This window comes from Canis lupus, chromosome 19, assembly GCF_048164855.1.
Source record: "Canis lupus baileyi chromosome 19, mCanLup2.hap1, whole genome shotgun sequence".
NCBI classification, from domain to species: Eukaryota; Metazoa; Chordata; class Mammalia; order Carnivora; family Canidae; genus Canis; species Canis lupus.
Genome location: NC_132856.1, coordinates 40,882,239 through 40,906,719, shown reverse-complemented (window position 1 = coordinate 40,906,719; position 24,481 = coordinate 40,882,239). Strand labels below are relative to the sequence as shown.

At 41.1% G+C, this 24,481-nt stretch overlaps 1 protein-coding gene across 7 annotated transcripts in view; it reads left to right on the top strand.

Annotated features, from left to right (window-relative positions):
* The window catches only part of RBM6 (RNA binding motif protein 6), a 124,849-nt gene that overhangs the window by 91,367 nt on the left and 9,001 nt on the right, over window positions 1–24,481 (top strand). For 4 of the 7 annotated variants that reach the window (XM_072786147.1, XM_072786150.1, XM_072786151.1 and 1 more), the window contains 11 exons: window positions 7,472–7,546; window positions 14,335–14,395; window positions 16,849–17,121; window positions 17,517–17,677; window positions 19,157–19,254; window positions 19,944–19,986; window positions 20,122–20,203; window positions 20,448–20,533; window positions 21,283–21,429; window positions 22,515–22,610; window positions 23,742–24,002. In XM_072786147.1, the coding sequence (XP_072642248.1) occupies window positions 7,472–7,546; window positions 14,335–14,395; window positions 16,849–17,121; window positions 17,517–17,677; window positions 19,157–19,254; window positions 19,944–19,986; window positions 20,122–20,203; window positions 20,448–20,533; window positions 21,283–21,429; window positions 22,515–22,610; window positions 23,742–24,002 (1,383 nt within the window). Of the gene's footprint in view, window positions 1–3,595; window positions 3,681–6,376; window positions 6,542–7,471; window positions 7,547–14,334; window positions 14,396–16,848; window positions 17,122–17,516; window positions 17,678–19,156; window positions 19,255–19,943; window positions 19,987–20,121; window positions 20,204–20,447; window positions 20,534–21,282; window positions 21,430–22,514; window positions 22,611–23,741; window positions 24,003–24,481 lie in introns of those variants that run through there. The other 3 variants (XM_072786153.1, XM_072786152.1, XM_072786148.1) reach the window with 3 other exon arrangements.

Genomic DNA, 24,481 nt, shown 5'->3' with positions numbered 1-24,481 from the left:
TTGTCTTTCATGAATAAATAAAATCTTTAAAAAATTTTTTTTAAAAACAAAGCTTTATATTTGCCACATTGATTTTAGAAACTCCCCTTTTCCTCTACAGTGACTTAATTTAAGAGCTAGACAATTAGAGATCTCACATGCATATGTGATGAATTTAGGGTTCACTTTTTCCAGAGAAATGAGTCGGGGGAGCTAGAATAATAGTCATCTCAAGGGGCATCTTGGGATGCTCAGTCGGTTGAGCATCCACTTCTTGGTTTTAACTCAGGTCATGGTTTCAGGGTCATGGGATCAAGGCTCTGCACTCAGTGGAGAGTCTGCTTGTTTCTGTCCCTGAGGTACCCCCCCCCCCATTTTCTCTCACTTTTCTCAAGTATGTAAATACATTCTTTTTTTAAAAAGCCATTTCAGAATTTGAAAGAGTGTTAAATAGTGTTCTAGTATTCAGTGGGGTGGGAAGAAAATGGCACTAAAGGCTGCAGTAGGTGGAGAGCCCTTCTTTTATCTGGCACTAAGACCTCTGCCCTGCATACTTCACAATTATTTTAGGGCTTACTGAGAAAATTGTTAGTGAGGAACAAGCTGTATCTTGTTTCTATATCTGATATACTTTATGAGTACTTTGATTTCATTATTATGTGATTAAAATCAGCTGAGAAAAAATGAAATGGAGGTTATAGAAACCTGAATTCTAAAGGGAATTCTGAGGATTACCAGTAAAATGTGTTCAAATATTATCTACTTCCACTAAGAACTGTTTGGAAATAATGATTAACCAGAGAAATCTTGACTGAGGTCCTTATCAACATTGGATGAAATACTGCTTTAAAACATACAAAATTGGGATCCCTGGGTGGCGCAGCAGTTTAGCACCTGCCTTTAGCCCGGGGCGCGATCCTGGAGACCCCGGATCGAATCCCACGTCGGGCTCCCGGTGCATGGAGCCTGCTTCTCCCTCTGCCTATGTCTCTGCCTCTCTCTCTCTCACTGTGTGCCTATCATAAATAAATAAAATAAAATAAAAAATAAATAAAACATACAAAATTGGGGTGCCTGGGTGGCGCAGTCAGTTAAGTGACTGACTCTTGATTTCAGCTCAGGTTTGATGTCATGAAATCGACCCGCATATTGGGCTCTACACTTAGCACTGAATCTGCTTCAGACTCTCTCTCTCTCTCTCTCTCTGCCCTTCCTGCTCATGCTGACTCTCTCTCAAACAAGTAAATCTTAAAAAAAAAAAAAAAGCATTACAAAATTAAAGCAAACTGAAAGCTTTCAAAAATATTTGCATTTTAGTGGTTCATATTTATTCATTTTAAGTATTAATAGCTGGATTTTGTAATTCTTTTTTAACTCTTATTTTTTAAAGATTATTTATGAATGAATGAATGAATGAGAAAGAGAGAGAGAAAGAAAGAAAAAAGAAAAGAAAAAAGAAAGAAAAGAAAGAAAAGGGAGGGAGGAAAAAAAAAAAGAAAAGGGAGGGAGGGAGGGAGGGAGGGAGGGAGGGAGGGAGGGAGGGAGGGAGGGAGGACGGATCCAGAAAGAGAGGTAGAGACATAGGGAAAGGGAGAAGCAGGCTCCATCAGGACTTGATCTCAGGACCCTGGGATCACAACCCCAGCCAAAGACAGACGCTCAACCACTGAGCCACCCAGGTGCCCTTAATTCTTTAAATTCAGTTTAGTTAATATATACTGTATCATTTGTTTCAGAGGAATCCTGTTACAGTAAGATGTTTGTAGTGAAGGAATTTACTGAGTGCTCCATTTACCTGATCTCTGATAGAACCTGTTTCTCTGATAGAACCTCACCTTTTCACAGGGAAAGAAAAGACTTTTGGCAGTTTTGATTATTTACTTCTTTCCTTACTCATTTGTTTGTTTATATTTTGCCTCTTTGGTTTTGACTCCAATGACTCAGAATGGGAGAGTTTTGTGGATCCCCTAGTAGACAAGTCTTCTTGGGGCTAAATTGATTAAATTAACCTCCAAGACTATAGGTTTTTTTATTTTGGAGGGTTTTTTTCCTCATAATAAGAGGCATTTTGTGGAAGAACTGAGATGTTATTTTAAAATACACCAAAGACTGGCAGGAAGTGGTGGTGGAGGGGGTGGAATATATTCTCAGCACCAGCTACCTTTGAAATAATCAAATTGCTTATGTTAGAGCCTGGTCTAGAGTGTATTGTGTTCCTGGAGCAGAGTTCATCTTGAGACCCTGACTCTGGCCAGCTCCAAGTCTTGTGGCTTGGGCTGAGTAAAACACAAACCAGCCATATTGCTTCAGAGAGCACAAATAAGGTTTTAGCAAGAAGCTGGTTATGTCCTCTTAGGAAACAGATAAACTGGTCAGGTAGTGAAAAATATTATTTTTAAAATATTTTACTTATTTATTAGAGAGAATGAGCACAAGCAGTGGGAGGAGCAGAGGGAGAGGGAAAAGCAGGCTCCTCACTGAGCTGGGAGCCCAACATGGGGCTCAATCCCAGGAGCCTGGGATCATGATCTGAGTCAAAGGCAGATGTTGAACTGAGACACCCAGGCTCCCTGTGAAAAATATTAAGGAACATTTTAGAAAAAAATGTTTGTGCTTTTATCTAGACCAGAAAAGATATCAAGATGAAGTATCAGCTGAGAATGCAGTGTCTCCTTGCCCCTCAACTTTAAATTGGACCCTGAAGTGGGATTCTATTTCTAAGTGGAGATCCCATCAGGACCTCTAAAAAACAAAGAGAAGAAAAGCCAATCTAACAGAGGGTATAGAGATCACTGGACAGAGTTACTACAGAGTTGTCACAGAAGATTCCATGTGCTTCCCTTAGGATTTCTTCCTCTACTCTTCTCCTTCCTTCCTCTACTCTTTTCCTCTCATTTTAGTTTGGGCCTTTGGAAATACTGATTTTTATAAAATGTTTGAACTATAGCATATCCTTGCACCAGAAAGAATGAGCCTGGCTGCTTTTGCAAAAGATTTCTATAAACACTACCCTTTTGTACTAAGAGGAATGATATACATCCATTTCAAACCTCTTACTTGATTCCTCTCGCTTTATTCTTTCTGCAGATACATTTGATTGTTGGGTTGTTGAAACTGCTGGTAGTGGCTACTTACCAGCTCTCTTTGTGTGAGGCACTGTGCCTTAAAGTAATTGTGCTTTGAGAACACAAAGACCACTTGAGCAGGCGGGGGGGATTGGCAGCTCTGTCAGTAAGCAGGGCTTCTATGACAGTCTCTCTAAAAAATCCCACGGGACCATTGCCTGCAAATTTCTTTAGATTTCACATTATGCATCTTTTATCAGAAGCCACTTCTTTGGTGTGGCAGCTATTAGAGTTGGCTGGCTCCCTGGATGTGTAAAACAAAAGCAGTATGGTGAAAAAAAAGCGTGACTTTTGGTCCTGTATGTATTGCTAAGTAGCTCTGTAATCTTGGGCAGGCTGTACCATGTATCCCACCACACTTTCCCATGTGGAAATGAGGTTTTAATATGCCCTACTTGTGAGGATTGAGCAAGGTGACATTTGTGAAGAATGTCTTTGTAAACTCTAATTGCCTTATGAATAAAGATTACTATCTCTGATAAACAGTACCACTTCTCAGCCACCAGTAACCTGATTCTCCCATCCTGTGTTTGGAAGAAGCACAAATCTACGAGGAGGGATTGCTGATGTTTCACTGTGAGTTGTATTCACAAGGCTCACATACTTTCTCCCTGCTTTTTGATCCTTTCTGTCTCTCTCCATGCTTCAGTGGTATGACCTGTTCTGTCACACAACAACCGTGCTCTCAGTACAAAATGTGACTATGACCATGCCTGTTTTGGGAGATTGTCAATGAACATACCTAGCTGCTGGCCATAATTGTTCTTCCCTTCCCATCTGGTCTTGTACCTCCCCAGAACCTTAAGAAAGGATTCTTGGGGTTTGGTTTTGAGCCAGCTGGACCAAGTGGTAGAGTTGTAATTCTCTGACCCAAGTCCTTTTCACAGGTTGACAGTCACAAAATGAAGTTATGAAATCTCCAGGAGCAGCAGCTGAAAAGGGAAATGGAAATGTGGATGTTGAGTTCAGCAGCCCTCAGACCCAGAGTGTGCTCCTCTCTAGTGTCCCTGAGGTGGAGAATTAGGTCTTGACTTGCTTTACTGTTCAGGAATGCAATGATCTCTAGCTTTTTGCAGCTTTACATTAAGACTCCTTGGGATATACTCAGGAGCACCTATGTGTGACTTTGTCAGTGAGGGCTTTAGGCTTGGGAGATAAATTTTAGCAGGTTTTGATCTAACTTAAGCCCAGTCTAACACTCCTGAGAAAGGAGTGTTTGGTTTTACTTTCAAATGTATGTTGCCTCTTTAGGAGGCAGACCTGGTTAATCAGACTTGTGATCTTCATGGTACCTTTGCTTTAGTAGCTTAATAACCCAATAATTCAAATGATGAGTAAAAATCCCAATGAGTAAAGGTGGTAGATAATAGACATTTAAAAGTGGACAACCAAGAATGATGAAATCATTTATTAATGACCTATACTTATTAATTTCTTACTTATTAATATCTACTTATCCAACTCCCTGCAATTTGCTTCTCCTAGGAGACACTGGCAGATCTTTACCCTATGAAATCTGAAGAAAGGGCCTGGCCAGCATAGGGAAGGACATAGTGTATGTCACCCCTGTGCTTGGGATATCTGGGCAGCCTATATGTGATAACAGCTGGGGAATCAAATCATAGATAAACCTGAGGGTTCTCATTCAAGTGATTTCTCTTTCTGTTTATTCTTAATAAAACAACTGACTGTTCTTCAACAGTGATATTAAAACTATTTCATATTCTTCAGCAATGGTCTCCTTTGGCATCCTTATGTCTAGCCATGTGCAGGTTGAAAAGAAAGAGTCATCATAGCTGTAGGGGACTCTGAGGAATTGGAAATAATGCCTTTGTAATACATAAAGGGAAGGCATCATCTCAAAGTTGATATGCTAATGAGCACTCCTGGCAGGAGTTTCCTACCCTGGACAAAAATCATCCATGGTTCCTGGGGTAGCATATTTGTTACCCGAGAAGTATAAAGACTCCTTGCCTTAGAAATTCCTGAGTCTACTGACACCTCCAAGTGGTGAAATCAAAATTTGCAAATAACTATTTGCAGTAGTGCCTTATTCCTTTGGCACTGTTTACTCTTCAAATAGCAACACACACGTTTTGTGGACAGGGTGTACAGATGCACACTATGACAGTACCTCCCTCCAGAGCCACTGTGTGCTAAGCACTCCAGTCTCCCAGGGATAGTTGGATCCATTTAGTCTTTTGTTCCTTCCATAAAGCGCATATTAAGTTTATTTTCTGTACCAAATATTGCACTTGATACTGATCATAAAAGGCCAGCAAGATTTAGCCAAGACACTAAGATCTGGCCCAGGAAATGCCAACTAACACTAAGTGCTTTTGTAAAGATACAGGTTCTAATGTGTGGTGACCATTTCCTATGAAAACTTAGCCTTTTAGTAGATCGAAATGGGCTGTGAAATATTACCTGACAAGCGAATGAGGTGAAGTGAGTGGCTTTTTGACTGGTCTAGTCTCACCTGCTGATGCTGGTCTTTTTTTAGCACTTAGGAGTCAAAATACACTTATCAAGCCCTCAATATATTCCATGCTTAGCTCTTTACATGTATTAATTTACTGAATCTTCAAAACCATCTTATGAAATACGTACTGTTATCCTTACTTTACAAACGAGGAAACTGAAGCACATGGAAGTTAATAAGGTCCTTGTTGAAGGTCATAAGGTGGAGGCAAGATTCAAATTTATGGAATCTGACCCAGAGTTCATGTTCTTAAATAATGTGATAAACTGCCTCTAGGCAGAAGGGTACCATCCTGACTAATGTCCTGTATGGTAGAGCTTGGCAGAGTGATAGTCCCCTGACCTCCCTGCCTGCAGAGTTCTTCTCTTTCCTGGATTGGTTTCTGAGAGCAGATTGCTTGTCCTTAATACAGAGCAGGAGTTGATGAATTCAGTAGGAGGTCCCTTATTTACAGCCTCACATGTGAATCTGGCTCTGCCTTTCACCATCTGGGTGACCTTGACTCTGAGCACGTTTCCTCATCTGTAAAGTGGAGATAATGTGATTTTATGGGATCATTCAGGGGATTCAACAAGATCGCATTAACAGTTTCTGGCTCTGAGTAAGCACTTAATAAATGTTAGCAAGTTTTTATTATCATCGTCTTCTGGCCTTGAGAACAAACCAAGAAACAATTTCTCAGAGACCAGATTCTAAGACTTAGGTAGGTGGGCAGATTTCCTTTGGTTTTGACAAGACAATAATTTTATTCTGTATATTTCTCTTGACTCTTTTGGTGTGAAAAGCAGAGAGGTAAAGCATTATTTGACAGATGTATGGATTCAAGCAAGAAACTGAGGTCCATTTGCAAAGAAATGCCTTGTAGAACTCAGAGCCCTGTCTGAGGAGACACAGAGGACCCTAGAGGGCGGAGAATGAACACAGCGCAGGGGCTAGTTCCAGAGTCGCATCCTCGGTTAGTTCACTTACCAGTGTGGGTGAGGGTCTCTTGTCAGTAGGCAGAGATTTTTTTCTCCTCTGCTCTAACACGTATCTGCTGGCTAGTTTATTAAACAAACCTTACTTTTTCTTGGTGTGAAATAGAATTTGTGACTTTTCCAAAAGGCAAAGGAGCTCTGTAACTGCAAGCTTATCGAGCCCCTTCCCCCACCTGTTCCTGTGCCAGACTTCCCCACGGTGCTTATTTGCCAAAGGTTGCTCCTCAGATCTCATGGCTAGCTCACTCTGTAGGCTCCAAGCCAGAGTGATACTGCCGCCAGCACCTCTGCTGCCACCATCAGCCATTCAGGCTCCTGCCATAAGGATGTGACCTGCCGTGAAGCTTTCACCTTTCTCCTTTCTACCTGTCGTGGGGGTTGTACCTCTTTTTTCTGGCGCTTTTGCCATGCAGCCAGTGTTCCAAAGAAAGTTTTCAGACACCACAGTTAAAAGCCCTACCTACCCCTCCAAGGAGATTTGAGTTAGCCATGGAAAAGAAGATAACTGAGAGGGCTCCTGTGCCTCTGTGCTGCAGAAGGAAGACTTTGCTTCTTGATAGTGTGCTAGCTCCGAGTCAGGTTGGGGGACTTGCTGGGACTCTCAAAAGTGCACTACATGATCCCTGGAGAAGTAGACTCTGCCTAACCTGCCCAAGGACAGCACCCTGACCCACAAGAGCCAAGGCTGAAGACTGATTCTACCTTCTCCCACGCCCTTTCCCTAAGCTTAAGCTTGCTCTGCCACACTGCCCCAAGTCTGTGGCTTAAAATAGCCATTTCCTTTTGTCGATAAATAGGTTCACTCTGTAAAATATTTCAGCTTGGGGACTGGAAAGGCTCTCTGTGCCTTCCTGTCTCTCTCTTCCTCTGGGGGTTGATGTTGATGTCTTCTGTCTTTGTCTTCACAGGGAACTCTAATGATCCATGACAAAGAGGTCACCCTTGAGTATATACCAGGGCCGGATTTTTGGTACTGCAAACGGGTAAGTGCCAAGAATTCCATTCCTTAGAAGTCAGGATCCAGCTGCACAGCTCCCCCATGTCTCCAGTGTTCCCTGGTAGTATGCATTGCCAAGGGCAGAGCTCTTCTACCTTAGTTCACTTCAGATGAAGTCAGGGCAAAAATAAGCTACCATTCATATTTCCCAGCTGCTGCGTGTGGCCATAGAGGGTTCTGGGCCTGTTGGAGGCACTATCTCAAGGGATATACGCCATGCTTTTCAATTGATTATGAACTGAAAGAATAACAACACATTGACTTCTAATTTCTCCCTAGTTAACCCTTCCTGGGGGTGGTTACAGGGGATTAGTATTTGGGGAGGTTGGTTCTGTGAGAGATATACATTTTTTGGATATTAAAGTGTTTCCAAGGATATAGAACTTCAGGTACCATGACATTTTACCTGTGTTATGCTCCAATAGTTTTCTAGAATGGCATATTTAAAGATTTTAGGCTATACTCTTTTTAAGATTTTATTTATGAGCAAGAAAGCATAGGCAAGAGGGTGGGGCAAAGGGAGAAGCAGACTCCTTGCAGAGCAGGGAGCCAATACGGTGCTCAGTACCAGGACCCTGGTATCATGACTTGAGCTGAAGGCAATCGCTTAACTGATTGGGCCACCCAGGCGCCCATAGGTTATACTCGTATTGTTAAGTCCAGCCAGCTTGCAAATGAGCATGAAAATAAAATTTGTCATTTTTCATTGCTGCTACTTTGTTTCAAAAATAATTATGAAAAATTTATAAAGTTTCTGAACCATGATTCATTAAAAGTTCATCATAGAACTTGATAAAATTCAGTAAAAACTTTAGCTTGACATTTTAATAATCTCAGTGAAATATAATTTGTATAGCTGTGGTTGTCATTAAACAAAGCACTCATATTTTATGGATATACTACCTTGACTGTATCATTTTAGGAAAACATTTAACTTTTTAAAAAATTATGATAAAATACAAGTAACAGTAAATGTATTGTTTTAACCATTTTAAAATATATAATTTGGTGGCATTAGGTACATTCACAGTGTTGTACAGCTATCACTACCATCTAGTTCTAGAACTTTCCATCATCTCAAAAGGAAACACTGTATTTACTGAGCAGTTACTCCTTATTCTCCTTTCCCTCATTTCCTAATAAACCACTAATCTGCTTTCTATATCTGTGGATTTGCCTATTCTAGACATTTCATGTAAGTGGAGTCACAGAACATGTGACCTTTTGTGTCTCCCCTTCAGTGACTCGCATGTTGTCAAAGGTTATCCATGTTGTAGTGTGTATCAGTCATTCATTTTTATGGCTGAATAATATATGGCTCTACCACATTTTATTTATCCATTCATCAGTTTATGGACATTTGGGTTGTTGGCACCTCTTGAAAAAATAAGACTGCTAGGACTATTCATTCATGTACAGATTTTTGCTTGAACATATATTTTCAGTTCCATTGAGTATATACCAAAGGAATTGTCAGGTCATATGGTACTTTTATGTTTTAACTCTTTGAGGAATCACCAGATTGTTTTCCATAGACAGCAGCTACACCATTTTACATTCCCACCAGCAATGTATGAGTGTTCTAATTTCTGCACATCTTTGGCAACGTTTGTAATTTTAACCCTTTAAAAAATTTTTTTGTTTTTAAGTAATCTCTACACCCATCGTGGGGTTCAAATTCACAACCTCAAGATCAAGAGTTGCACACTTATCAACTGAGCCAGCTAGGCACTCCAACCCTTTTTTGTAATAGCCATTCTAATGGGTATAAAATAGTACCTCCTGATTTTAATTTGCATCTCCCTAAGTGATAAATGATGTTGAGCATCTTTTTTTTTTTTTTAATCATCTTTTTATGTGCTTATTTCCACTTTTATATCTTTCTGGAGAAATGTTTATTCAAGTCCTTTGCCCATTTTTATTTGGGTTGTTTGTTAAGTTCTTTATACATTCTGAGCCTTTATCAGATAGGTGATTTGCAATTATTTTCTCCCATTCTGTAGGTTGTCTTTTACTTTCTGAGTTTTTTTGCACAAAAATTAATTTTAATAAAGTCCAGTTCAACTATCTTTTTCTTTTGATGCTGGTCTTTTGGTGTCAGGAAACCATTACCAAATCCAAGGTGATGAAGATTTACCCCTGTGTGTTCTTTTTTTTTTTTTTTTTTTAAGATTTTATTTATTTAGGGATTCCCTGGGTGGCTCAGCGGTTTAGCGCCTGTCTTTGGCCCAGGGCGTGATCCTGGAGACCCGGGATCGAATCCCACGTCGGGCTCCCTATATGGAGCTTGCTTCTCCCGCTGCCTGTGTCTCTGCCTCTCTCTCTCTCTCTCTGTGCGACTATCATGAATAAATAAATAAAATCTTTAAAAAAAAAGATTTTATTTATTTATTAATGAGAGACACGCACAGAGAGGCAGAGACACAGGCAGAGGGAGAAGCAAGCCCCATGCAGGGAGCCTGACGCGGGACTCGATCCCGGGTCTCCAGGGTCAAGCCCTGGACTGAAGGTGGCGCTAAACTGCTGAGCCACCCGCGCCGCCCCTTACCCCTGTGTTTTCTTCTTAGAGTTTTAAGTTTGGGCTTTTATATTTAGACATTTGATCTGTTTTGAATTAATTTTTGCTTGTGCTGAGAGGTAAGGGCACAGCTTCATTCTTTGGCAGGTGGGTATCCACTTGTCCAAGGACCATTTGTTGAAGTAACTATTCTTTTCCCATTGAATGGTCTTGTACCGTTGTTGGAAAGCAGTTGACCAGAGGTCTGTAGGTTTATTTCTATAGACTTTCAGTTTTTTTTAAGATTTTATTTATTCATTACACACACACACACACACACACACACACACACGGGGGTGGGGGTGTGCGCAGAGACGTAGAGGGAGAAGCAGGCTTCTCACAGGAAGCCAGATGTAGGACTCCATCCCCAGACCCGGGATCACGCCCTGAGCCAAAGGCAGACACTCAACTGCTGAGCCACCCAGGCATCCCTATTGATCTATATTTTTATCCTTATGTCAGTGCATGCTGTTTGATTATTGTAGCTTTGTATTAAGTTTAGAAATTAGTTCGGGACACCTGGGTGGCTCAGCAGTTGAGCATCTGCCTTTGACTTGGGATGTGATCCCCAGGTCCAGGGATTAAGTCCCACATCAGGCTTCCTGCACGGAGCCTGCTTCTCCCTCTGCCTGTATCTCTGCCTCTCTCTCTCTCTCTATCTCTCATGAATAAATAAAATCTTTAAAAAAAAAAAAGGCTTTGAAATTAGTATGTCTTTCAAATTTGTTCTTTTTAAAAGTTGTTTTGGCTATTGAATGTCTTTTGCAATTCCATATAAGTTTGAGGATCAGCTTTGCCTTTCTACAAAAAGACCATTAGGATTTTGATAACATTTAACATTTTAATAGTGATTGCCTCTATGTTTTGTGATTATGGGTAATTTTGCCCCTCTCTTATAGTTTCCCTATCAGCTATAATGCACATGTATTGTTTATTTTATAATCAGGATGGAGGGAGCTAGCATTAAAGGAACAATTTGGAATACGATTTTTTTAAAAGATTATTTGCTTTCGAGAACGAGAGTGAGCACGTGACCAGGGGGAGGGGCAGAGGTAGAAGGACATCTCAGATCATGACCTGAACTGAAACCAAGAGTTAAACACTATTGACTGTCACCCAGGCGCCCCAAACTGTCTGTTTTCTGTTAACTGGCAGAAAGCAAATGTTGATATCTGATGTCAAAATTATATGGCTATTGCCAAAGCTGTTGTCTAAAAGAACAGAATGGGAATGCCTTGGTGGCTCAGCGGTTGAGCATCTGCCTTTGGCTCTGGGAGTGATCCTGAAGTTCCAAGATCGAGTCCCACCTTGGGCTCCCTGCATGGAGCCTGCTTCTCCCTCTGCCTATGTCTCTGCCTCTCTCTTTCTGTGTCTCATGAATAAATAAAATCTTCATAAAAAATAAAAAGTAAAAAAAAAAAAGCAGAATGGCTTGATTATATTGTCCTCTAAGATGACAAGCCACTTGCTTAGCTGACTCAGGGATACTTGTAGTAATTTCTGCCCTTTTTTGGAAAGGATTGCGGTACCAGCCCTGCATATGTGACCTTTGGCCTGATGTGGAATGCACCACCTTAAAAAATATATGTAGCAGTATTATTTGTAATGGCTTAGAAGTAGAAACAGCAAAATATCCATCAACTGATGAATAGATAGACAACATGTGGTACAGCCATACAGTGGAATGCTGTTTGGCAATTAAAAGGAATGAAGTGGGGCAGCCTGGTTGGCTCAGCGGTTTAGTGCTGCCTTCAGCCCAGGGCCTGATCCTGGAGGCCTGGGATCAAGTCCCATGTCGGACTCCCTGCATGGAGCCTGCTTCTCCCTCTGCCTGTGTCTCTGCCTCTCTCTGTGTGTGTCTCTCATGAATAAATAAATAAAATCTTAAAAAGGTGCAGTTAGGTCTCCAACTCTTGGCTCAGGTCATGATCTTGAAGTCTCATGAGATTGAGCCCTGCATCGAGCTCTGTGCTCAGCGCAGAGTTTGCTTGAGATTCCCTCTCTCCCTCTGCCCCTCCTGCTCATACTCTCTCACATTAAAGTAGATAGATACATAGATTAGATAGATAGATAGATAGATAGATAGATAGATAGATAGATGATAGATAGATTAGATAGATAGATAGATAGATAGATAGATAGATAGATAGATAGATAGATAGATAGATAGGAAAGAGTACTGCAACATGCTAAGACAGGGATAAACTTTGAAAACATTATGCCAGACACAAAATACCTTCTATTGCACTATTCCATAGGGCTGATGGTAGGAATGGGAAATGACTCCATCAGGTTTCTTTTGGGCTGATGAAAATGTTCTAAAGTTCGATTATGGTGTTGAGGGGCAGCCTGGGGGCTCCGAGGTTTAGCACCACCTTCAGCCCAGGGCGTGATCCTGGAGACCCTGGGTCGAGTCCCACGTCGGGCTCCCTGCATGAAGCCTGCTTCTCCCTCTGCCTGTGTCTCTGCTTCTTTCTGTGTGTGTGTGTGTGTGTGTGTGTGTGTGTGTGTGTGTGTGTGTGTCTCTTGTGAATAAATAAATAAAATCTTAAAAAAAAAAAGATTATGGTGTTGATTGCACTCCTACATATACTGGAAATCATTAGGGGCACCTGGGTGGCTTATTAGTTGGTTAAGCATCCGACTCTTGATTTCGGCTCAGGTGTTGATCTCAGGGTTATGAGATCAAGCCTCACCTCAGGCTCCATGCTCAGTGTGGAACTCTGCTTGAGTTTCTCTCCCCCCCCCCCCGATCTGCCCTTCCCCCCTCAAATAAATACATCTTTAAAAAAATTTCAACATTTGAAATAGGTGAACATTATGGTACTTAAACCAAGGTTAGGATGCTGACTCCACCACTTAAAACTCTTCTGTAGTAACAAGCAGCCTCCAAATCCCAGTGACTTAAATTGACAGACATATTCTTTATTTAAGTTACATGTTTGGAAGTACATGTTACATGTTTGAGTCATTGCTTCAGTTCTGCTCCATGGCCTCTCATTCAGAGACCCAGCTAGAACGAGTAGTCCCAGTGTGGCACTGCTATCCCCCCTGAATAAGGGAGACAATAAGAGGCTTGTTCTTCCAAGCAATGGCTCTTAGATATTCTACCAGGCCGCTACAAGTCATGTTCACTCACACTCTCTGTTGGTGAAAGCAAGACACGTGACCAAAGCTGACACTAGAGACGGAAGTGCACTCACCCTGCAGGGAGACCTCACAGTCACTTGACAGCAGGCAGGTCTGTGTGTATGATCCACTCACAGAGAAGGGAACAAGGAATAATCAACTGTAATGATCTTACTTGAGTTATGGTCTCTAGGCCTCAGTTTCATCTTCTACAAAATGAGAAGATACTAGTTGTCTGAATCACTTAAGCAACAGTTTGTGGAACAGGCCTGGTACCTGATGTGTATTGTTTACTCATTAGCCTCTACGGTGGTTATTGTTCTCCTGTGTCTGGCATACCCTCCTTATTCACCCTACAAAGCCCTAATCAAATAGCAGCCTTTTCTTCACAGTTCCTGTTCTTTGGTTTCCTGCCAGTCAGCTCTCATACTACTTAGAAACTCATTGGCAAAAGTTCAGCATCTTTAGAGTTGGGCAATATGCTTGCCTTTTTATTCATAGGTTCAAACAAGAACTACATTCACATAGCAATATCTCTTCTCTTGTTTGGGCTAATGAATGTTCCTTTTCCTTTTGAGGTCCTCAGAAGAGCTGCCAAAGGCACTACTTATATATCTTCCTCCTCTTTCCTGTCCCTTTTTGAAATAAATGTTTGAGAAAGGGGAGTTAATATTGAATTGTCAGTGCCAACCCAGCCTGAATAGGGCTGTCATAAGCAGTGCAGAACCAAATGTTGGATGCAGACTGTGAGTAGCAATGGCTGTGGAGCAGTAGTACCCTATAAACCGTTTAACAGTCCAGTTTTCTTAGTTCAGTTTATTTCCTGTAGATATCCTTGTCTTGGAGAAAGGCATTTGGGGCTGCTCCCATGTGCAGGTACCCTGTTAGAAGGCTACTCTCAAAGAGTAGTTCACCACATTCTGTCTGCCAGCTCCGATGAGTGGCAGGACGTCAGATTTGTTAGGCTTTACAGTGATCTGGGATATGGCTTATTTCCTTCATGTTTGGCAGGTGCTATTGTGTTGCATATACATAAGATTTTTAAAAATGTTTTTGGTCAAATTGAAGTCTCTCCCTTTCCCATGCAGTGTAAGGCCAGCGTAGCTGGACACCGATCTTCATGTTCACTCTGCAAGTGCCCAAGGGAAGGTAAGTGGTGGTAGAGGTGATGTTGGTAGTTTTTATGTGCTGACCAAAACAAATTTGATGCTCTCTTTGGTTTTTAAGAGTGGTCACTCCTAAATACAAGTTAAACTGTAAAGTTCTTAAATGTACAATGTGATCTCTAAATTCATATGACCTCTTAGTGACTGATACTGAATCTCAGAGCTCCACCAGGGGAAGGAGATGGGTTGCTGGATCCTCACACTGAGGGAACTATGTGGGCAGCTGACCAGAGGTCAATAGTACTGTTATTTAGAATATATTTAAGGATGGGGATCCCTGGGTGGCGCAGCGGTTTAGCGCCTGCCTTTGGCCCAGGGCGCGATCCTGGAGACCCGAGATCGAATCCCACGTCGGGCTCCTGGTGCATGGAGCCTGCTTCTCCCTCTGCCTATGTCTCTGCCTCTCTCTCTCTCTCTCTCTCTGTGTGACTGTCATAAATAAATTAAAAATATTAAAAAAAAAAAGTTTAGAATATATTTAAGGATGTTAAGTTGAGAAAGAGTCTCCGTGGCATTAGTCCATGTGACCCTTATCTTCTACTGCTTCGGAGTTACTGGGAATCATCTATTATTGGAATTATTTTCTTACTTACACTCTATATAAATATTTCAGGATCTTCAACAGAAAAATATTTGTTAAAATAACAGTAAAAAGGGCAGCCCCAGTGGCGCAGCAGTTTGGCACTGCCTGCAGCCCGGGGTGTGATCCTGGAGACCAGGGATCGAGTCCCACGTTGGGCTCCCTGCATGGAGCCTGCTTCTCCCTCTGCCTGTGTCTCTGCCTCTCAGTCTCTCTCTCTCTCTCTCTGAATGAATAAATAAATAAATAAGTAAATCTTTAAAAACATAACAGTAAAAATATGAACAAGAGAAAAATAATCAGGATTGAGGGAATATGTTGTTTTTATAAAGAAAAAACCTACTAAGTTTTACCTAAGTTTCTTAGTCACTTAATTTTAAGTAAATTCTCCAGAGACCCTTTAGGTGTAGGCAACTTTGAAGATTCTGTCAAAGGCATCTATAACAACAGTCCTATAGCAATGATTGTTATATGCCTGTTTCTGATATTACCCCTCAGGAGAGTTAGGGCATAACTATAAAATACAGTTCAGTGTAGGGATCTAGGTAGCCTTCTGAAGGACTTGTTTGTTCCAAGTTTAGGATTTAGTATGTCTATGAAGAGTTTCTTAGCTGCGGTTTGGACTGTAGTGGAGACTCTACTCTCTAGTGAGGACTGGGAAGCAGGTGTTCTGAAAATCTTTAAGGAAGGCTCTAGATGCTATAGAGACCAAACCAACCTGTGAGAAGGTAAGTAAATAACTTAGATTTTTAGCTTGTATTACTTCAGATTAGGGAACATTATGGGTTTTTTTTCCCTGAAGAAAGACTTCTTGGGCAGCCTGGGTGGCTCAGCGGTTTAGCGCCGCCTTCGGCCCAGGGTGTAATCCTGGAGACCCGGGATCGAGTTCCACATCGGGCTCCCTGCATGGAGCCTGCTTCTCCCTCTGCCTGTGTCTGTGCCTCCCCCCCCCCCCCCTCTCTCTCGTAAATAAATAAAATCTTAAAAAAAAAAAAAAAAAAAAAAGAAAAGAAAGACTTCTTTCTCAATGTATTCTAACAAATGAATGGCTGGTTTATAAAAATCCTTGAGCACCATACCACTATACCACTAAGAGGGCTGAAAAGCTTTAACCTGAAAATAGGTAAAACAAATGTTCACTAATTACCTATTGCTGCTGTTAAGTAATCTCTACATTGCTCCTATAGAAAGTCTTTTTTTGAGCTACAGGGCTTCTTGTGAACCCTCCAAGAATGAATTAATTGCAAAAATATGTTCCTAATTAATTGGACAAATTGTCCTGCTGTGGAAACAGATTTGAAATGAGTCATTTATTTTTTGAAAGACATTTGCTCATTACAATTATTTACATATGAATGAGCTATATGCAGGTAGGCCTGTTAGCTTCCCCAGAGAAGAGGGGACCCATGGCCTTACAAAATATGAGACAGCTATCTTAGTACCACAACACTGGAAGAAGCAACACTCCTAGACATGTACATTTGGGATGTATGTTTCTACCAAACTTACAGCAAAGATCATATACTTGGGTAATTTTGTCCCCAAATATGTTCTTATCATTGGTTTTAATAAGCCTAGCATCTCATGAAGGATTTCTTACATCTATATGTTTGGGAAGTCATAGAAAACTCATAAGATGAAATATTTTAAATACTTGAGTGGTTTCTTTGAACTATTTCATGTGTTATCTCATTGGCCTGGCTTAAAATCTGTTGGAGGACTTTTTTGTAGTTATTTCTGAGACTATTAAAAGCATTCTGGTATGAGTATTTGGTAGCAGGTAAGGAGGAATCACAGCAGTAGTATCTTTTGAATGAAACCTGCTGGAGATTCTCTTTCTGTTTCTGTTCCTCTAGTGACAGAGGCCAAGCAAGAATTAATAACCTATCCTCAGCCTCAGAAAACATCCATACCAGCACCATCAGAAAAACAACCCAACCAGTCCCCGAGGTCAGCTGATAAGGAACCTGAACCCAAGAAGCGGGAAGAAGGACAAGAACCACGCTTGGGACATCAAAAGAGAGAAGGAGAAAGGTATCTGCCTCCTCGAAGGGAAGGACTCCCCTTCCGAAGAGACCGAGAGAAGGAGTCATGGTCTGGGGAGACACGCCAGGATGGGGAGAGCAAAAGTAAGTGGTTTGTCAAGGCACGAACCAAACTGACCACTGCAGTTGAAATATAGATGGCCTGTTTTGCAGCTAGGGACCAGGTATTTTCCACCCTAATAAAACTGCTCAGCCTGCTTATAGAGGCTGTTGCTTTCTACTCGCCTTGCTATACAAGTCAAAGGAATTTACATCCTCCGAAATAGCAAGTTGCTATTCAAATACATCAAGGCATCATTTTAGATTTCTGAGTATTGGTGAAGAAATGTTTTAATTATGTCACCCAACATTATTTTATAGAATCAGTCTTGCTAGAGCAGAATAACATCTGCAATAAAAAAAAGTCAAGCTCCGAGGGCTTTGAAAATGAATCTTTTGTCTCTTTCCTTGTTCCTCCCATTTATGTATGGTTTGTGCAGCCATCATGCTAAAGCGCATCTACCGTTCCACTCCTCCTGAGGTCATAGTGGAAGTGCTGGAGCCCTACGTCCGCCTTACTACTGCCAATGTCCGTATCATCAAGAACAGAACTGGCCCCATGGGCCATACTTATGGCTTTATTGACCTCGACTCCCATGCAGTAAGTTTCCTCTCTCTTGGAATGGCCAAGGACGGCTGGCTGTAAAAATCTCAAGAAGGTTTGAAGGACTTCCTTATCATTGGAATTCTCATGTGCTACCTGGTATCAAAAACCCTTTTGTTTTTTTCCCTTTGGGTTTAATGCTCATTCAGAGGAAGGGACTGCCCTTGAAAGTTAGAACTCTGTTTTCCCAATTTGGTTTTATCTTGTGGCATTTGCAATGTCCAGTCAAAATAACATGAGAACTTACTTACTTGTGAAGAATCTGTGTACTGAATGAACCTTCCAAGATTTAGTAAATTTTCTAGTTTCTTACATTTGTTTTGCTCAACCATAGATGGTTTTATATTTGATGGTAACAGGACATTTCCTCTTCTTCCTTAAAAAGTTGTTTAAGAGATACTTGTGGCTTGAATTTTTAGTTGTGGCGCCCCTTTCTATTGAAGTAACATGAAGTTAGTAAGGAAATCATTGGTATTTCTTTCTTTCTTTCTTTCTTTCTTTCTTTCTTTCTTTCTTTCTTTCTTCTTCTTCTTCTTCTTCTTCTTCTTCTTTCTTCTTCTTCTTCTTCCTTCTTCCTTCTTCCTTCTTCTTCCTTCTTCTTCCTTCTTCTTCTTCTTCTTCTTCTTCTTCTTCTTCTTCTTCTTCTTCTTCTTCTTCTTCTTCTCCTCCTCCTCCTCCTCCTTCTCCTTCTCCTTCTCCTTCTCCTTCTTCTCCTTCTCCTTCTCCTTCTTCTCCTTCTCCTTCTCCTTCTTCTTCTTTTTTAAGATTTTACTGGTTTATTTGAGAGAGTGAGAGTGAGAGAGCAGGAGCCAGAGGAGGGGCAGAGGTAGAGGAGGAGCAGACTTCCTGCTGAGCAGGGAATTTGACGAGGGGCTTGATCCCAGAACCCCAAGATTATAAGCTGAGCTGAAGTCAGATGCTCAACTGGCTGAGCTACTCAGGCGCCCCTCATTGGTATTTTTTAGATTTCATGCTCAGAAATCACAAGGGACTTTGTAAACTGGATCTGATGCGATGACAGTTACAGCCTAAAAGAAGAGGATTTGAGTTTCTGATATCAATACCAGAAACTGATGACTACTATGACTACTATTCTGATCAACCCTTCATCAAGAGTTACCTTTTTTTTGCCAGTGTGCTCTTACTATTACAGTTAAAACCAGAATATAATGTTCAGTAAGTTTTTCTTTTGAGAAGGAAAATCCATGTTCAGTTCTCTTTCAAAGGACGTGGCCTTGGGTGCCTGGGTGGCTCAGTGTTTGAGTATCTGCCTTTGGCTCAGGTCATGATCCCAGGATCCTGGGATGGAGTCCTGTATCAGGCTCCCTGCGGAGAGTCTGCTTCTCCCTCTGCCTAGGTCTCTGCCTCTCTGTCTCTCTCATGAATAAATACATAAAATCTTTAAAAAAAAAAAAAAAAAAAAACAGGACATGGCCTTTTCTCTCTTTATGCTGAACCATGTCTTTGGTTTCCCAGGAAGCTCTTCGTGTAGTGAAGATCTTACAGAATCTTGATCCACCATTTAGTATTGATGGCAAGATGGTAGCTGTAAACTTGGCCACTGGGAAACGAAGGTAAGGCAGAGGAGTGGGGCTTCTTTATGATTCCCTACTCAGGTTTTTGGGAGTCAACTCCTAAAAGGTGAAGATAGTAAGACATGATACCTTCCAGTGTGGGTTTCTTCAGATACCCGTGCGTGTTTTCTTTTTCTGAAATTTGCCTTATTTTGACTCTAGTTGTCTTTTTTTATTGTTTTTGTTTGTTTCCTTAAATAGCAGTACTGGGTACTTTAGTCCCTTCCCTCTTCACTCCCTGGTGTCTTTGGGTCCCAAATGATGATATAGTCTTGGATGTGCAGAAAAATCTCAATACATTCTGCCTCTTGGAATCCTAAGAAAATACTGTCCTCACTCCCTACTCCCCTGACCCTGTTCATACCTCCTTGGCCCTGGGAAATCTAATTTCTCTTTACTCTTATACTTATCTTGACCCAAGAGTGGTAACTAGGAAATGGCCGCATCAGAGAGGCAGGCTTGCAGGGATGGGGCAGATCTTGCTCTAGCACCTTCAACTTGTTTGCTGTTTTGCTTCAGTAGCGGCTTTGTAGGACTCTCTGTACTTACTTCCAGGACTACTTGCTCTGGGTCAGTTTCTTTCCCTGTAAAATGGGAGAAAGAAAGTTTCTTGGCAAATCTGTATGGTTAGGCAATCCTCAAGTGGCTTTTTGTAGCAGACTCAAGATGTATTGTATTATTTATTGCAGAAATGATTCTGGGGACCATTCTGACCACATGCACTACTATCAGGTAGGCTTCAGCTGTTGGGAAGTGCTCTGTCAAGTAAGTGCCTGAAAGAGTGATCTTGAATTCCCTCCAGTAGGAGACTATTAAAGTTAAGAGCTATCAGAAGTTCCATAATTTTAACTAGCCTTTCTGTGATAGGGTAAAAAATATTTCCGAGATAGGAGAGGAGGAGGCAGAAATTCAGACTGGTCTTCAGATACAAATCGACAAGGACAACAGTGTAAGTCACTTGTTTTATTTCTATTGCTCTTTTTCGCCTGACTACTCATTAATTGAAATCTTTGTGATCACCATGTTAGCAAGAGATACTGTTGACTGGGGGTGCTCATTCAGAGAGAGCACCATCTACAGGTTCTGCAGCTGTTTGGGCTGGCCAGTCCCATTGGTGGGTTGTTCTCAGTGAGTCCCCAGCCAGGACTTTACCGGACAGGGACTAATATTGGCTTTGGTTTTATTCCCACTAGCATCATCTGACTGCTACATATATGATTCTGCTACTGGCTACTATTATGACCCTTTGGCAGGAACTTATTATGACCCCAACACCCAGGTGAGTTTTTGGTTTGTTGACCTTGTCAATGATTCTTCTGAGAAAAATACCTATAATTTGTTACTTTGAAGATTTTATTCCCTGGATTTTCTGATTGCTCATTATATAAAAAGTGGAAAAGTTTAAATCTTATGGAACTCTAAATACTTTTCCATTCCTGGCAGCTGTTCTGTTATATTATCTGTATCTCATGTCTAGTCTGGTGTTTTTTTAAAGTCTGCATCTTATATTGAGTTGTGTTCATTCAGGATTTAAAGATGATGACCTTGGGACGCCTGGGTGGCTCAGCAGTTGAGCGTCTGCCTTTGGCTCAGGGTGTGATCCTGGTCCAGGGATCAAGTCCCACATCAGGCTCCCTGCGAGGAGCCTACTTCTCCCTCTGCCTATGTCTCTGTCTTTCTGTGTCTCTCATGAATAAATAAGTAAATAAATTTTTTTTAAAAAACATAATAATAAAATTTTAAAAATAAAGATGATGACTTTTCTGTTAACTATTGCCTATATGGAAAATCAGTGCTTCGTGGCATTATAGTTAAGAACAGTGCTGCTTTTGGAAAAATGAACAGTGAGTAGTCTGGATGTGTCCTGGCCTCTGGAGTGGGTTTCTAAATTGTTTGATTTGGTCTCTTGTTAGGCTTGCGAGGGAGAGAGCTGTTGTTTCTCCTAGTAGGAAACTTGTTTCTTAGGCCTCAAATTAACTGGGAAAGTGAGACATCCTGTAGACTTAACAGTTTCTAACTATATTGCAGCAAGAAGTCTATGTGCCCCAGGACCCTGGATCACCTGAAGAAGAAGAGATCAAGGAAAAGAAGTCCTCTAGTCAAGGAAAGTCAAGTAGCAAGAAGGAAGCATCTAAAAGAGATGGCAAGGAGAAAAAAGACCGAGGAGTGACAAGGGTAAGACTTGTGAATCTGCTCTTTACTAGATAATTACAGATTCAAATAAAGGAGTCATAGATCTAGGGTTGAGATGTCAAGTTACAAAAAAATAAAAACAGGCAATCCCATTGCCTCTTACAGCTGGTAGTAAATTTTTCACAAATGCAAAACCTGTGGATGGTAGAACAAAGTGACTCAGCTCAAACCGAACACGTGGGCTCCACACAGTTTCACTTTCCTGCGCTCCCTCTTCAGTGCCTGACTCTATACACATGTCTGTAGGTGTAATTGTAGCAGGGGTTACCATTCTGTATTCTCTGCTCAGTTTATATTTGATCATAAATAGCTTTTCCATGGCTCTATAATGCTCTTTATTATTTTAATGCTTGTATGGTAAAAACACAAAACTGTACCCTTATTTTCTTCATCATTCTTGCATTGTTTTTCTTTTCTTTCTGGTCTTATTCTGTTATAATATGCATCATTTAGCATTTTATTTCTCCTTCTAAATTACTTCCTTAGGATAAACTTTCAAAATGGAAGATTTTGAATATTTTGCTGTCTCCTGACAAAAAGCCAAATTAGTTTTCAAAGAATTATATATTGATTTTCCCTGGCACCAATTTATGCATTAATGGAAATGGATGAATTTGCTTCGGTCTCAGTTTGTAACTTGTCTGTTTTTCCCCTTCTAATATTGCTGGTTGTTTATCTAGAGATTCAGAGAGAGAGAGAAAAAATATGTTTGTATTTCTGAGAACTTAGACTTTAGAGTTTTGTTGGCTTAATATGTGGATTCTGCTTTTGTCACTTATTTCTGACTGTATTCCCAGTCATTTGTAAAATGAGGATAGTAATGTGTATCTGGGAGGGTTGTAGTTAAAGGCTGAGGACAGTAATGCATATAAATATCTCATCTGGTGCCTGACATACAGTGATCATTCAGTATATACTGAGTGTTATGTTTTCAAAGGATTTTTATTTTGAAATCATAACATTTTGGATATTTCATAAATTAGGAGGTTTGGAAAATCAAATTAATTTCAACAGAGTTCTTAACCTAGCTTTTATGAGTATCATATAAGAATTATGGGCTTAATCAGTTTCAGGAAAATGCCAGTGAGGGGACAGCGCCCCCAGAGGATGTCTTTAAGAAGCCCCTGCCACCCACTGTGAAGAAGGAAGAGAGTCCTCCACCAGTAAGGCTAAGCCAAGGCCTGGACCTGGGTCTGGTTCTGGTTCTGATTCTGAATGGGAAGGGAAGTTCAAAGGCTGATGCTTCACTTTGGTGTGGGTCCTTTTGTTCTATCTCACAAACAAGGACTTTTCTTGAGTATGAGCATGAGATAAACGTTCCTATCTGCTAATAGGAATATAACTGGAGAATCAAGGCTACTTTCTGTTTTCTTTCATTGTATCTTCCACCATTCCCATCGACAAGGGAATGCCTAGCCCTTTTTAAGTTATAATCTTGGTCTTATTAATCTTTCTCTTCTAAACTCATTTTCCTGGCCCTGATTTTTCCTGCCTTTTGTTGCTGCATAAGAAGCTCAGATATGGAATGTGTGCATGGTTGTGTTTATAGTTTGCCTGCTTGGCCAAAGTGAAAAATGCTAAAATTGGTACCCATTTTTTAGGTGTATTAAAGTGATGGTCTCCTCCAATCACAGGTGATTCTGATTAAATATAAATATATAGTAATAGTGACCATGTTTTATTTTTTATTTCAGTTGATCACAGGCCAAGGGCCATGCATCATTATTTCACGGTTCCTATAAACTATTGAGAAATACTCTGCCTGTGCCGTGTTACTAGCTCAATTCACTGTAGCATTAGGCTTAACCATGCCTTTGCCTCACTCAGGAGCTGAATGTCTACCTGAGAGCTTATTCTTCATTTGCTTTTAATCCACCTGCTAAATCTCTTTTACTATAGAGGTTACTGTAGTCTTAATAAAGTTTATTTTTCCTGTTCTCGATGGGTTACGGTCACTTGGGGGGTTGCTGCTCTCTCTTCCTCTTAAAACTTGTAACTTAATTCTCCCTGTCTCTGTTTCAGTTCCCATTTCCCTTCTTCCTCTCCACTATTCTTTTGCTAGAGTCACTTTAAGGGAATCTTTCTGATTTATCTCAGCAATTAATGAGAAAAGCCAAGCTTGAACCATGTCGCTTCCATGTGAGAAATGAGCAGTATGGTCAGTGGGCCTATTTTGAGCCCAGTTCATTATTCAAACTAAAAGAGAAGAAATGAAATACCCATATTGGAATATCCAGAAAACAGGCCTCTCAGTATAGGTTGAGGTTGGTTAATCTCTGACCTTCTCCTTCCAGCCTAAGGTGGTAAATCCGCTCATCGGCCTCTTGGGTGAATATGGAGGGGACAGTGACTATGAGGAGGAGGAAGAGGAAGAGCAGACCCCTCCTCCACAGCCCCGCACAACACAGCCCCCACAGCGGGAGGAGCTGACCAAGAAGGAAAACGAAGAAGATAAACTCACTGACTGGAATAAACTGGCTTGTCTGCTCTGCAGAAGGCAGTTTCCCAACAAAGAAGTTCTGATCAAACACCAGCAGCTCTCAGACCTGCACAAGGTATGGGGAAGGGGCCTTGACCTTTAATTTATTTATTTTTTAAGATTTTGTTTATTCATGAGAGACACAGAGAGAGAATGGATGGTAGAGACACAGGCAGAGGGAGAAGCAGGCTCCATGCAGGGAGCCCAATATGGGACTTGATTCCGGGTCTCCAGGATCACGCCTTGGGCCGAAGGCGGCACTAAACCGTTGAGCCACCAAAATGAATTGTTCCTCCATCTTTTGTCATGAGTTGCTCTGCATTAAGGCTGTGCCCACATTCAAAAACTACAGTGTGTAGACCCAAGGCAAGCGTCATGGCGGGGGCTGGGGCACTAGATACAGAGGCTGTGCTGGAGACAAGAGGAGAGGGGATCATCAAGTAGGAGACTTATTTGCTGAATTTCTCATCATAGCTCTTCCATTATTTTTTTTTATATTTTATTTATTTATTCATGAGAGACACAGAGAGAGAGAGAGGCAGAGAGACAGGCAGA